This window comes from Colletotrichum chrysophilum (assembly GCF_026319265.1).
Source record: "Colletotrichum chrysophilum strain AFK26 chromosome Unknown scaffold_98, whole genome shotgun sequence".
Classification (NCBI taxonomy): domain Eukaryota; kingdom Fungi; phylum Ascomycota; class Sordariomycetes; order Glomerellales; family Glomerellaceae; genus Colletotrichum; species Colletotrichum chrysophilum.
The window spans coordinates 42,177-55,973 of NW_026517385.1; the positions used below are offsets into that span (position 1 = coordinate 42,177).

At 56.6% G+C, this 13,797-nt stretch overlaps 4 protein-coding genes across 4 annotated transcripts; 3 read left to right on the forward strand and 1 right to left on the reverse strand.

The window, feature by feature from the left end:
- Positions 1-65: 65 nt before the first annotated feature.
- Positions 66-2,375, forward strand: COL26b_009800 (uncharacterized protein; the record flags this gene model as incomplete). Its single annotated transcript, XM_053182517.1, has 3 exons — positions 66-400; positions 452-2,083; positions 2,135-2,375. 3 exons carry the CDS (start codon positions 66-68, stop codon positions 2,373-2,375), a joined length of 2,208 nt encoding a protein of 735 aa, XP_053033516.1.
- An 848-nt stretch (positions 2,376-3,223) lies between these two features.
- Positions 3,224-4,208, forward strand: COL26b_009801 (uncharacterized protein; the record flags this gene model as incomplete). The annotated part of the gene is made up of 2 exons (XM_053182518.1): positions 3,224-4,058; positions 4,132-4,208. The coding sequence occupies 2 exons, from the start codon at positions 3,224-3,226 to the stop codon at positions 4,206-4,208; spliced, it is 912 nt and encodes a 303-aa protein (XP_053033517.1).
- Positions 4,209-6,244: 2,036 nt separating this feature from the next.
- COL26b_009802 (uncharacterized protein) lies at positions 6,245-8,710 on the forward strand (the record flags this gene model as incomplete). Its single annotated transcript, XM_053182519.1, has 2 exons — positions 6,245-6,804; positions 6,877-8,710. 2 exons carry the CDS (start codon positions 6,245-6,247, stop codon positions 8,708-8,710), a joined length of 2,394 nt encoding a protein of 797 aa, XP_053033518.1.
- Positions 8,711-12,181: 3,471 nt separating this feature from the next.
- On the reverse strand, positions 12,182-13,588 carry COL26b_009803 (uncharacterized protein; the record flags this gene model as incomplete). The annotated part of the gene is made up of 3 exons (XM_053182520.1): positions 12,182-12,832; positions 12,918-13,438; positions 13,558-13,588. 3 exons carry the CDS (start codon positions 13,586-13,588, stop codon positions 12,182-12,184), a joined length of 1,203 nt encoding a protein of 400 aa, XP_053033519.1.
- Between the last annotated feature and the right edge of the window lie 209 nt (positions 13,589-13,797).

Sequence of the window (13,797 nt, forward strand, 5' to 3'; positions counted from 1 at the left end):
CTCCCTCGCCCGCCTCAGTCAGTCCGTCTCAATTCCCAAGAAAAATAATACGTGACTGCGCAGATATGGCCATTCATCCGTTAAAGGATCTCTCTGAGGCCGAGTTCAAGCTCGCCGGCGACGTCGTGAAGGAGCTCTACTCCTCCGAAGTGACGCTCTTCTTCCGCGCAATCTACCTGCAAGAGCCGAAGAAAGCAGAGCTCATTCCCTTCTTGCAAGCCGAGCATGAAGGCACCCTCAGCGACAGCACGCCGCGCCCTCCGCGACGGGCGCGGCTCCAGTACGATGTAATCAAGAACGGGAAGCTCCCGGAGTACACAACATCCATCGTCGACCTCGAAAAGAAGACAGAAGCCGAGCGCATCGTGGCCAAGCCAGAGTCTCAGACCGGCTACACCCCGTAAGCCCCTCCTGGAAAGTCATGTCTGCACACACTGACACGATATCAAAGCGACGAGTTCGGCGCCTTCCAAGACGCCTGCATCGCCTCTCCCCTCTTCAAAGACGCAATGTCGGAGTTCTCCCTCCCCGAGAACTTTACAGTCACGATTGACCCTTGGCCCTACGGCGGCCCAGACCCATCGGACGGCGCCATCCCACGCACAATGCAAGGCCTCGTCTTCGCCCGCGACGCCGCCGCCGACAACCTGGACTCGAACCACTACGCCTACCCGATCCCCATCATCCCCGTCATGGACTTCACCACCAAGAAGATCGTCCGCGTCGACCGCCTCGCCACGGGCGGCAAAGACGACTCCCTGCACCCGCAACCCAGGAACACTTCCGCCGGCCCCAAACCGCTCTTCACGACGAAGATCACCCCCGGCGCTGAGTACGTCCCGGAACTGCTCGACGTCCCCCAGCGCGCGGACCTGAAACCCATCAACATCACGCAGCCTGAAGGCGCCAGCTTCACGGTCCACAGCGACAACCTCGTGTCCTGGCAAAAGTGGCGCTTCCGCCTCGGCTTCACCCCGCGCGAGGGCGCCGTCCTGCACGACCTCTGCTACGACAACCGCCCCGTGCTCTTCCGCCTCAGCTACAGCGAGCTCACCGTCCCCTACGGCGACCCGCGCCCGCCCTTCCAGCGCAAGCAGGCCTTCGACCTCGGCGACGGCGGCTTCGGCCGCGTCGCGAACAACCTCGAGCTCGGGTGCGACTGCCTCGGCGCGATCCACTACTTTGACGCGTTGCTGGCGGATGCGGGGGGCAACCCGACGGTGGCCAAGGCGGTGGTGTGTCTGCACGAGCAGGACAACGGGATCGGGTGGAAGCACACGAACTTCCGCACGAACCGGGCGGTGGTGACGAGGTTGCGGGAGCTGGTGGTGCAGTGCGTCGTCACGCTGGCGAACTACGAGTACGTGTTTGCGTACAAGCTCGACACGGCGGGGGGGATCACGCTGGAGACGCGGGCGACGGGGGTGATGAGCGTGGTGGCGATGGACGCGGGCAAGACGGAGAGCGAGTACGGGGTCGTCGTGGCGGACGGGGTGCTGGCGCAGAACCACCAGCACGTGTTCGCGGTGCGGATCGATCCCGCGGTGGACTCGTACGCGGCCGGGGACACGGGGGTCGTGGTGGAGGAGAGCGTGCCGGTGGCGATAGACGAGCGGACGAACCCGTATGGGAATTTCTATAAAGTGGTGAAGCGGGAGGTGGAGCGCGCGTGCTGGGTGGACGCGGAGCCGCGGGTGAACCGCGTGGTGAAGATGCAGAACCGGCGGGTGCGGAACGCGGTGAGCGGGCGGAACGTGGCGTACAAGCTTGTGCCGAGCGCGACGCAGCTGATACTCGCGGACGAGGCGAGCCAGGTGAGTAAGAGGGCCAAGTTCGCGCGGCACCATGCGTGGGTGACGGGGCACCGGGATGAGGAGCTGTGGGCGGCGGGGGAGTTTACGAACCAGAGCGTTGAGGAGGAGGGGGGCGTGTGGGATATGGTGCAGCGGGGGGACTGGTTTGGCGATGGTGATGGTGATGTTGGGGAGAGGAACGGAGGAGGTGAGGGGAGGAAGAGTAGTCCGGTCATCTGGAGCGTTTTCGGGCTGACGCACAATCCTCGGGTTGAGGACTGGCCTGTGATGTGAGTAGCATTTGGCCGAGTGAGTTGGGTTGTTTGCTAATGTCGGAACAGGCCCGTCGAGATCCATCAGATGCACATCCGGCCTGCGGATTTCTTCACGTCGAACCCGGCGCTGGATATGCCTGGGGTCAGGAACAAGACGAGCGTGATTGTGCCGTGCTGTGGAGAGTCAGGACAGAACGGGGCAAACGGGGCGAAGCAGGGGGGTAGTGTGCAGAGGGATCCGGCGGCGCATCTTCAGGGGCCGGGACCGGATGTTGATGCTGAGGATGTCGGGGCGCATACGCGATAGACGATGCAAAGTTTGAGAACGTTTGAGAGTAGAGGGGAGAGATGGGACATGGCGTGGAGGGTGATCGACGGTTGTTCTTGGATGTCATGGTGGGAGCAACCAAGGGTTGCTTGCTCAGAGGCCGGCGTTGGATGGTGACGAGATGCTGGAGGTTGAAGAACTCGGCGGCGATGGCTCGTTGAGAGCAGTAAACTCATATCATCTCTCCATCAATACTTCCAAATGAAATTGACCAGCAAGACTCTGGCTTTTGGGCCGTACGGTTGATGGAATTGCCGCGTCTAAGTGATCTTCACCCGGTGTTAGCCAAGCTGCATCCAGTGGTGATCTCTCCTGCGCAGGTCAAACCCGCACTTGATTGCGAATATTGGCCAAACTTTGCAGATGTCCTCGGTTCCTAAACACGACAATTGCCATAAGGTCACCTTGGCCAGAGCTTGTTCGCAGTCAAGGTCCATCAATCAGCCTTGAACGTTGTTAGTGAGAAGACTTACACCGTCGGGAATGGGCGCGTCGGATGCAGCACAGCTGGCGGCAATTGCACAGACGCCCCGCCGAGCTGGCACCCGCCAACCCCACCATCGGCAGCGACCGGCAGCAGTCGGCACCGACTCAAGCCGCGGCGTCAACGTCAACGAAACTCAAACCGTGGCGACAAAGACCCCTTCCTGCTCTTCAAGATTGCCTCCCTTCCTCGCGGCGCAAACATCTCACATTGCAATTTCTAATTCCTGCCAATTTCCCCACGAGTAATTGATCCTTCGACACCGAACATCCCCCACGAAATCTACACACCTACCGATCGAACGAACGAAAACTACCCCGCAACCCCCACCACGAACCGCACAATGGAAGACGTCCCCCTCGAGCACGGCTCCCTCGAGCACCTCCTCCCGCCCTCCTGGAAGACCCTCGTCACCGCCTGGCTGGCCGAGGACACACCCTCCTTCGACTACGGCGGCTTCGTCGTCGGCTCAGACCCACGCAAGGCGACCCTCTGGGGCAAATCCGGCGGCATCGTCGCGGGGCGCCCCTTCGTCGACGAGATCTTCCGGCAGTGCGACTGCACCGTCGAGTGGCACGTCAAAGAAGGTTCCCACATCGAGCTGCGCGGCCACGGCGGCGCGCCCAAGGGCAAGATGGCCGTGGCGACCGTCACGGGCCCGACGCGCGGCCTCCTCCTCGGCGAGCGGGTCGCGCTCAACACGCTGGCGCGGTGCTCCGGGGTGGCGAGCATGACGCGCGGGATGCTGGTGAACCTGCGCGCGGCGGGGTACCGGGGTGTGCTGGCGGGCACGCGCAAGACGACGCCGGGGTTCCGGCTGGTGGAGAAGTACGGCATGATGGTCGGCGGGGCGGACGCGCACCGGCACGACCTGAGCTCGATGATCATGCTGAAGGACAACCACGTGTGGAGCAAGGGCAGCATCACGAACGCGGTGCGGGCGGCGAAGAGCGTGGGCGGGTTCAGCTTGAAGGTGGAGGTGGAGGTGCAGAGCGAGGCGGAGGCGGACGAGGCGATTGAGGCGGGCGCGGACGTGGTTATGCTGGACAACTTCACGGGCGAGGGCGTCAAGGTTGCGGCGAGGAGTCTGAAGGAGAGGTGGGCTGGCAAGAGGCACTTTCTGGTCGAGGTCTCGGGCGGGTTGACGTTGGAGAATGTGGAGAACTACGTGTGCAATGGTGAGTCGTTGATGATGTTGAACTCTGGGGATACATCGGGCTCGAGGGATTGTTTGGCTGACGATTTACGCAGATGTGGATATTGTTTCGACGAGCGCGATTCACCAGGGCGTGCCGCACGTCGACTTCTCACTCAAGGTCGAGCACTAGGCGGGATGGAAGCCCGGATGCTGGCGGCCACGAGGCCATCGTCCGAAGACGCGAAAAGGATTGCCAGGAGTCGGCCGGATAGAACACAGCGGGAGGTCGCGCGGTCTTTTGATACCTTACTACTAACCTTAAAAACAAGTCAAATACAACCTCGATTGAACCCCAAGCCGCGATTGTTTGAGTTTCACGTGGGAGATGCATGGAACCAGGAAATATCGCCCTCTCAGCCTTATCTCGAGACAACATCTTTTACGGGCTGTTGGAATTGCGATGGACCAAAATCTGCTCGATTGGAGCTCGCCAAAGAGGAGATGAAGTTGCGGTGATTTAAACTTTCCGATAGAATACGAAGTTGCCCCGCCGCGGGGTGCCGATTCGAAGCGATTAAGCAAGGGCGCCGGATTGGCTCTTCAGACGTTGTAAGTGGGGAGGGACAATGCGAGGACTGCAACTCGATGCTCACCGGACTTTCAACGGACTTTCAACGGACTTGAGCGGTCAGCAGCTCTCTGAAAGCGCTCGTTGCCTGAAGAGTAGGGATTTCCGAATGGTGGCAAGAACAACGCGGAGGATGGCGTGATGGAACGCAGTCCATGCTTGTCATGGCCTTATCTACGCTCTTTGCGGCGATAAGTCTCAACTGCCCAGATCCTACTCTTCGAAGGAATATCGAAACGAAATTTTGAGCCGAAATGAGATTGTCGAGGCCCGAACCCCTGCCCTCGTCCAACGCAGGAAGAGAGATTCTCGAGATGGCAATCAAAGGGAATGCATTCGGGGGAAAAGATCGTTGATCCCGTTCTTGCATGCAATCTTGGGCTGTTCTTTCTGTGCCACCCAGCTTGACGCGTTCAACCTACTGCGTAGCCGTTATCACTGCTTCTATTCTGCCCAGAGCAGCCACCGGGTGCGACGTCAAGCATTACGCCAAGAGAATTGCGTTGCCCCCCCTTCCCCCTGTTGCAGGAAGGGTCGCCTCGTGAAGGTACAATTACCACATCACATTTTCAACGAGGAAAGTTTAATGACTTCGTTGGACGAGTAGTCCTTGCTTGCACAAAAACTCTGTTTTATTACCCCAACACCGGCAGACCACCGCCTGCACCTTGCCCTCTGGGACTGAATACTAGAGTTTCAGACCTGACATGACACTGAAGATTTTTGATGAGTTCATCTCAAATAAAAAGACAGAATGGTTTGCATAGAATATTTCTATTCTTGTTGTCGAGATAGGTGGTGGTGTGTTGGGTTGTGGCCGGCATCGTCGGAACTTCAAGTCGGAAGTCCAAACTCAAAATGTGGGACGGATTGAAGAGCCAACAGAGGTTATCTGCAGTCCTGCACTCAAGAAAGAGACGCAAGGCTCTGCAAAGAAATAACAATCGGCAGAAAAGCTGGGCGCTTCCCTCACCCAGCTGCCTGAGGAAGTCTTTCCCGGCAAGTTGCCAAGACGCGGTGGACGGGGTATGAGGCGGCAGTTGTCAACCATCCCATGTATCACAACCGACTCAGCCAAAACCTTATTTCGCCTCCCACACCACCATTCCCACGCACGCGGCATCACACTTTCTAGAAGATGAGACCCCTTAATCTATCTAGTCTTGACAGGAAGCACACTTGTCACATCAAAAGATGGGAAGGCCATCCCTGCGAAAGCTGAATCGCCTCGCTATAACCCGCGCGCTGCAGGACAAACCCGTTGGGCCCTTCCTCCGTGAACTCTCTTTTCTCCCCCCCTTTCCCGCACACCATGCCCTTCATCGAAATACAGTTTCGCTCATCCACGAACTGACCGGGTTACAACTTCCATTTCTTATCGGGTCAAGGTTTTGCTTGGCTTCTTGGTGGTGTTCGTTCCGTTGTATGTCACTGTTCACTGGGCATCCTTCTTTTTGAGAAGCTGAGACAGCATCTCGAAACATAACGCCGGTGGTCTGGCATTTCAGAACACGGCCATCCCCGGATCACTCACCCCCTCCGGAGCGTTTACACTCCCTCAACGCCTCGGAGACGCCAAAACACAAAAGCAGTGCATCATGTTCAAGCAGAGCCCGTTGAGGGCCAGGGCCCGACCCAAGACACTCATTCTCCTGGCCGTGGCCGCTTTCCTTTTCTACACATCATGGACGGCGTACATCCGCAACGGGCGGGACGTCGCCATCTGGCGCCACGGGCACGCGGCGACACTGGCCGAGGAGACGCCCACGAAGCCAGTCGTCCCGCTCACTGAGCCGTGGATGCCGGAGCAGCCCAAGACAACGCCGGCGGACGCCGACGCCAAGCCGCAGGACGACGACGACGAGCTACGCAAGCAGGAGGGCGACAAGAAGACGGAAGAGGACGAGAGGGTCAAGGAGTGGGAGAAGCAGCAGGACCAGCCGCAGACGGTGCCAGTGCACGACGAGGCTGAGGACAAGAAGAAGGCCGAGGAGGAGAAGCGGAAGAAGAAGATCGAGGAGGAGGCGAAGAAGAAGAAGGAGAAGGAGGAGGCGGAGGCCAAGCGGAAGAAGAAGGAGCAGGAGGCCGAGGCTGCGAGGTCGCACCACGAGCAGCAGCTGCGAGACCATTTCGCGAGGGAGTATGAGGCCGCCAAGAAGTAAGTGCCGCAACTAACTCGAGCGTCATCTTCATTTCATCAAAAACGCAGACCAACTCACACTATGATCAGGCTTCCTGGCAGCGGCGCGATCTACGGAAACACGCTCGCCTCTCTGAGCCGCAAGGACGACCGCCCGGCCAAGTTCGCAGACCGCTTCAGACAGTCCGCCGCAGAGGAGCAGCCCTGGGCCGCGAACCAGCGGCCGGTGCACTTCGACCCGTACCCGGACTACAACAGCGACGAGTGGAACAAGACGCGCCGCGCCGCGTACGTGCCGTGCGTCGGCGCGCTCGGCGAGCCCGTGGAGGACTTGCTCGTCTTCAAGGGCCACCCGCGCGACTTCCCCAAGCCGGGCATGGGCGGCTTCGACATCATGGACATGGACGGCGACATCTGCTACGAGCGCGACACGCGGCTGGGCCAGTACGGGCTGACGCCGCAGCTGCACGCCAAGACGGGCCTGCCGATCGATTGGGACAGCATCAAATGGGGTGACCTGCAGACGAAGTGCGCGCAGCAGAACGCAGCTCGGTTCGGCAAGGGCAAGCCGAACGAGTACCTCATCACGGCGTACGAGGACATCGCCAGCAAGTACGGGAATGAAATGAGGAAGAGGGAGGACGGCGGCGAGCTGGATGCGCGGGAGGACACGGCGCACGAGAGCCGGACCGCCGTGCTGCTGAGGACGTACACCGGCAAGAAGTACACCGAGAACGACAAGCAGGTGATCCGGGCGCTCGTCTCGGAGCTGTCGCTGCGTTCCGGTGGGGAGTACGAGGTGTTCCTCCTGCTGCACGTGCGCGACGACTCGGTGAACATCTTCGATGACAAGGAGCGCCAGAACGTGCTGGACAAGCACATCCCCAAGGAATTCCACAGCATGACCAAGGTCTGGAACGACCAGGCCGTGTGGGACATCTACACGGCGCTGACGGACGCCGAGGAGCGGACCGTCCACCACGCGCAGTGGCTTTCTGTTCAGAAGTTCAGCATCGACCACCCGGAGTTCGATTTCATCTGGAACTGGGAAATGGACGTCCGCGTCGTCGGGCACAACTACGACTTCGTGCGGCGGTTGGAAGGCTTTGCGAGGAACCAGCCGCGCCGGGGCCTGTGGGAACGCAACGAGCGGTACTACATTCCCGCCTTCCACGGAGACTATGATACCGATTTCCGTCTGCACACCGAGCAGGCCACGCGCGGCAGCCAGGTTTGGGGCCCGCCGAAGGTGTCCTTTATCAACCCCGTCGGACCCAAGCCGCCGGTCGCGAACCCCGAAGACGACGCGTATAAGTGGGGTGTCGGGGAGGACGCCGACCTGATCACGCTTGGTCCGATCTTCAACCCAGTGAACAGTAGTTGGATTTTTGGTGATAACATCTGGGGATACAAGGATGAAGAGAACCCCGACCCCAGGACCCTTCCGAGGCGCACGACGATTGTGACGCAGTCCCGCCTTTCGAAGCGTCTGCTGGATATCATGCATGTTGAGAACCTGCGCGGTAACCACATTGCGTCGGAAATGACCCCTCAAACCGTGTCTCTGCTGCACGGTTTCAAGGCCGTTTTTGCACCGCACCCTACCTGGTTTGACCGTCCCTGGAACGGTGCGTTCCTGGACAAGTGGTTCAATTCTGGGGACATGGGCAGCGGTGGCGAGGGTAGTCCGTTCGGCTACGGGAGGGAGAGGAGATACCAAGGAACAACGTGGTACTACCGCGCAGAGCCCCCTTCCAGGTTGTACAACAACTGGATGGGCTACGTTGATACGGATATTGGCGGCAGGAACTGGGAGATTGAGCACGGCCGGCCTTGTCTGCCGCCGATGATTCTTCATCCCGTCAAGGAGGTTGAGCCGACGGAAGCTGGGTTCGCCACCAGGTTCGAGCTTAACTACGGTTAAAGGTGTGCGGGAAAAGTCAGCGGGACTGAAGACGATAGTGTACATTCTGGAGCTTCACCTTTTCATATGTGTATTTTAGATTCATGGCATGCAGCGATAATGGACGTGTGATAAACTTCAAGACAACACCAGGAGATTTGCGATTGAAGGAGTGACTATGAGCTGGCCTAAGTATCGTGCCTATTGACATGAAAGTTTAAAAAGCAAAAGCAGAATCCGACCTCTTTCCCCCTTTTCTATCCCTCTTGCTCCTATGGGCCCTGAAACGAGGTATCCTGGTCAGGGTTCCAGTCGAAAAGACTCATGTCTAGAAGCAAAGGGTCCACAAGCAGCTCGTTCCCAGGTCGCAAATCATTGTCCTGATGTTCTATACCATCACGAACGCCAGTAGAATGATTCAACTCATATACCAGACTGTCATGTTGTTGAACGTTGGCTTGAGGCTGAAATGGCTCCTGCGTAGGCGTATATGTTGACAGGTGGAGAATGCTGTCTAGAGCGCCATGTGTCCCAGGATGCTGAGTGAGGGTGGATGGCCGATTGAGGACGGCAGGGGCTTGCGCCTCAGTCGTTGGACTTTCACGCTGTCGATAAGACTGAGACGCCTCTGCAACAGCGCGCACGACGATTTCGACAAGTCGAGTACGCACTGGAACATCCAGGGAGGTGGAGAGCTCGAACCTCGTCTGTTCAAGAAGCTGTGATACTGATCGTGGAACAGTATGTTCCATGTGTCTTTGGAACCGATTTGATTCCCTGCGCTGGAGATTTTCCAACTGCGTATCGTCATCATCATAATCTGCATTCAGTAAGAATCGGATACAACAATGACATCAGTATGGTATGAGAGGTAAGGAGGACTCACATGGACTTGGAATGAGCTCCTCCGGCACACCGGGAAACAGAAGTCGGTATATGGCCTTCCACTCCCGCTCCGCATTGCCCTTGCTTCTTGTTCGGAGAGCTGTTCCTTGCTCTTTGTTGTAGCCTTCTGGGGGAGTTGAATCACTCAATGGACAGAGTGCAGCCTGCCTCAGATGGAGCCTACACTCCGTTTCGGCGTTGAAAGTCTTCAAGCAGCGAGGACAGTAGGTTGGTAAGGCATGCTGTCGAAGTATGTGTTCTCTGTAGCCGGAAGTCAGCAGTTGAGAAGGGAACGCCTGCAAAAAAGCCACACTCACTTGAGACGATGAATGCTTGTCCATCCTGGCCCCGCGCAAGATCGATGTTTTCGGTGGTTCTCAGTATCGTTGCGATGAAAGGGGCAGGCCAGCTTCTTAGCAAAGGGAGGACTTTTCTCGGTTCTAGACCTCTTTCTTCTGGGGGTATCCTCATCTTCACCGTCGTCACTACCTTCGCGCTGGGGATACGAGCGCTTTCCTGATGTCTGGAAATCACTGCTGGTTTGGTTGTCTTGAACTTGCGCCGGCGGAATCTGGCCTGACATAGATCCTTCAGGGCAATTCATGTTTCCATGAGTAACATGAGTCGAGACATGACTGCTGCCTCCCGTGGCCAGCTTGAGCACAGCTTGCAGGCCTCTTGTACGCTTTTGATCGAAGGGCTTGTCAGTAGTATTGAGATCAAGCGCCGCCGACGTGGGCATTTCAGAGAGCTTTTCCGAAGTCGCAGTGCTGCCATTAGCGTTGGAAGGGAACATCGGTGTTGAATATCGTATCGCTGATACACTTTGCATGGTCCGGTGGCGTGACAGTTTGCGCCCAGTGAGACTCACAAAGCTAGTTCGTTGAGCTGTCCAAGCATTATATGAAGCCTTTTTGTTTCTGTTCATGTCGAGACGCAATGCAAACCATTTCAGGCAATGGAATTGTTGTAGAAGCATAGGGACAAGATGGCGGTGAACGGGAAGGATGACCCTCCGAATGGTCATTTTGGAGAAAGAGCCTAAGCCCTGAGCAAAAAGAGCAGCAATAACCGTAATGGATGCGAAATGCACCAACCGCATCACGGCAAGCCTGGAATGACAGACATCCAAGCGAACAAGAGCCGTAGCAAGGGCGCAGAAGAGCTCGTAAGAACATGTGTCTATAGCACATCAAATGACCGAATCAGTGAACAACGATGCCAGTCATGAAAAGATACTAGAGAAATAACCAAGTAGGGCATAGCAGCCTTGTAGTAGAATATCATTGAAGTACTCACCTGTGATGTTTAAACATCTATGCCAATCTGTTGACCTCCTCAAGACCAACTCAAGAACAGATATCGCAGCAGTGCACAGGAGTACCCCTGGAAATAGACGAGTGGCGATGTGACAATCAGGCACCCATCCCTTGGGTCGATGTCGATGATTGTACACAAACGTATATGTATGAATAACCCTCATGATGAACAATGATACCATGAACCTACTAGCTACACTCGATCGAATCCAAGTAGTGAAGGACTTGAAATGAGTGAGACGTTCCAGCATTTTATAAGCCTCGAGTAATGCCAAGGGGCGCCTCTATACACGCTTGGCGGGTCAATGGTCCGTCGAATAGCAATGAGGCACTCCAAAATGTGTGTGCGCGTGCGCGTGGGCGGCTCGCGCTCCTACGTTACCGTTGACAGCTTTTGCAAGGCTTCTTTTCGACCGTATGCATCTACCCCATGAAAATGATCCACTACTACGGCTGCCTGTATTTTGTCTGCGTATAAGACGGGACATTCAGCGTTGAGTGAGTCTTGGCGGAAGCAGTATCCAATGTTACTTTGGGTTTGTTACCCAGTTTTTCTAGTGTTACCCCGTCTGAGATGGTATGACGAGATTTTTTACCCCACACAAGGCCAATCACATTGTGCAATGATAATTGCTAACGTGACACTGGATCCTTCCCGGTCACCCCCATCAAGAGCCTTGCTTTTACCACGATTGTCTGGTCGAACCGGAGCCTCTAGCTACATTGAGCCGCGCCGCCCAATTGGTGAATCAAGACACCCGGAACATTAGTAGACAGCTGTTTAGTATTTTGAAGCAGACCGAAAACTGCATCATGAGCAGGGGTTATGTATACGCCAATGTTGCTGCAGTGCCAGTAAGCAGCGGGTCGATTTGCTCTGCTGTCAAGAAGGCCTGAACCTAGAAGGCTCACCACTGCCTGCTCGTCATGGGAAGAGGAAGAAGTGCAAATTTCAGCAGCCAGCCGGTCTCTTCGAAAATTTGGGTCTTGTTCTCTCTTCCTTGATGGGCGGAACGGACGGAGTAGCCGCCACCAAACTCACCTGCACTGCGGCTGCGGACATGCAGCGCTGCGATCCATTGCCCAGCGGCAATGCGATGCTCAGTGGTATGTCGTCCGAGGCATATTGACACAATAATCTGCGGCGATTGATAGAACCTGTATAATCATGATTATGAGCTGAGTATAGTCTCCCCATTCGGAAAGGGCAACCGTTGAAGCAACCTTCCCTACCATACCCCAGGCCTCGCCCGGCTCTTTGCCGTCAGTGACGACCCATCAATACCCTTCAGTCACAATTAGATCTGCAAACCAACATATAAATCATTGGAACATAGGCTTCGTCGGACCGCACCATCTCCGGAACCCCTATCGAGCGAAGACCAGGGGAAAGCTGCTCAAATGCCGTCACCAAATCGTTGTCCCAGTTCATCTCGCAGCCGAAAGCCTTTGAGAACACGTTCCCTCGCACCATCACTGCCCAACACTCCGCCAGGTACTTGTCCAGCTCCTCCCGATTATCGCGATGGAATGGATCGTGTGCGACTTTCAGTCTCCGCCGCGGCTTGTAATTAGCTAAATTCATGACCTCCGCGACGAGCTCCGTCGGCAGCCCTCTTTTCTTCAGCATTTCCTCCACGGGGAGGATGTCACTATCATACGGCATGTATTCGACGTTGAACACATCGCGCTGGGGAATCCGCGTGTACGGAGCCAGGCCCGCTGGGCGTTCTGGAAGGCCAAGGAAGTACAGGTGAGAGAGGTAGGGTAGCTGCGAGTACGCGTCGGCGCCGGTCGCCTTGCTGATCATTCTCTGATACATTTTGGTCAATCGATAATCGCAGCGAGTCCAGGTCTCCGGATGTTGGCGTAGGATCTGGAGACAGATGAAAGCCAGGGTTGCGTTTTCGTACATATGGCGCGCACTGCCTTCGTCCGCCTACATTACCTTAGGTGAGCTCAATGGGATCTTTTTAAGAACAAGCGGGGGCCACAATACCTACGCCACATTGACACACACAAACCGTCGACCATATGTCAAAGTCGTTGTCAGGATTTGAAGCAAGGCGGAGCAGTGGCTCCATTTTGCCGCGGATGAGCAGCGTCAGTAGGAACTGCCAGCTTTTCCAGCCGGCGCCGTTGACCTCTTCAAACTCATAACAGTGGTTCACCTCCCACGGTCGTAGAAGACTGTCTGCCCGGCGCTCGCTGTAGGGGACGAGACATTTGCACGGCGGATCGGGACGGTGGCGACAGCTGGGGTTGTTGACAAGGTGCGCATACTCAGGCAGCCGGCCGAACAGTGGGGTGATTTCCCTGACGGTCTCGTCGTCGACCAGAATCTCGTCGTGGGATGGGCTGGTATATTCTTTCGCGTATTTGCTGCGTTCGCGGGCGGAGTGCTCAGCGATGGCTTCTGTGAAGACGCGGATGAAGTCGTTGATGCCTGGCACCAGGGTCGGCTCGGGTTCTAGGCGGGGGAAGAGGTCTTTGTAGTCGCTGGCCTCAGGGTTGGCGTGGGTGAAGGTGAATCTGGCGGCGAGGTCTGCCCAAGGTAGATCCGGCAGTTCGTCGGCCGTTTTGATGTTACAGCGTGAGATGGGGACGCAGCAAAAGTCAAGCGACGTTGAGGTTGGAGAATGCCTTTTGTAGGACCATGCTGACTCACTGGTCGAAGCGCGCCCAGCCTGGGCATTTTGGCCTCAGCCCTATCACCATACCAAAGTCCCTTTTTGTCGACTCAAGGTGGTATCTGAGATCACCTGTAAATGTTGGGCTTGATTGTGTGTCTAAACACATTTTGCTAATTCGCATCAGCTTTGTACGGTGAGTAGACCTTGGAACCGTAATTTGTAACTAAATAATATGAAGCGATTACCAATCAAGTCGTCGCAGAGTCAAAGT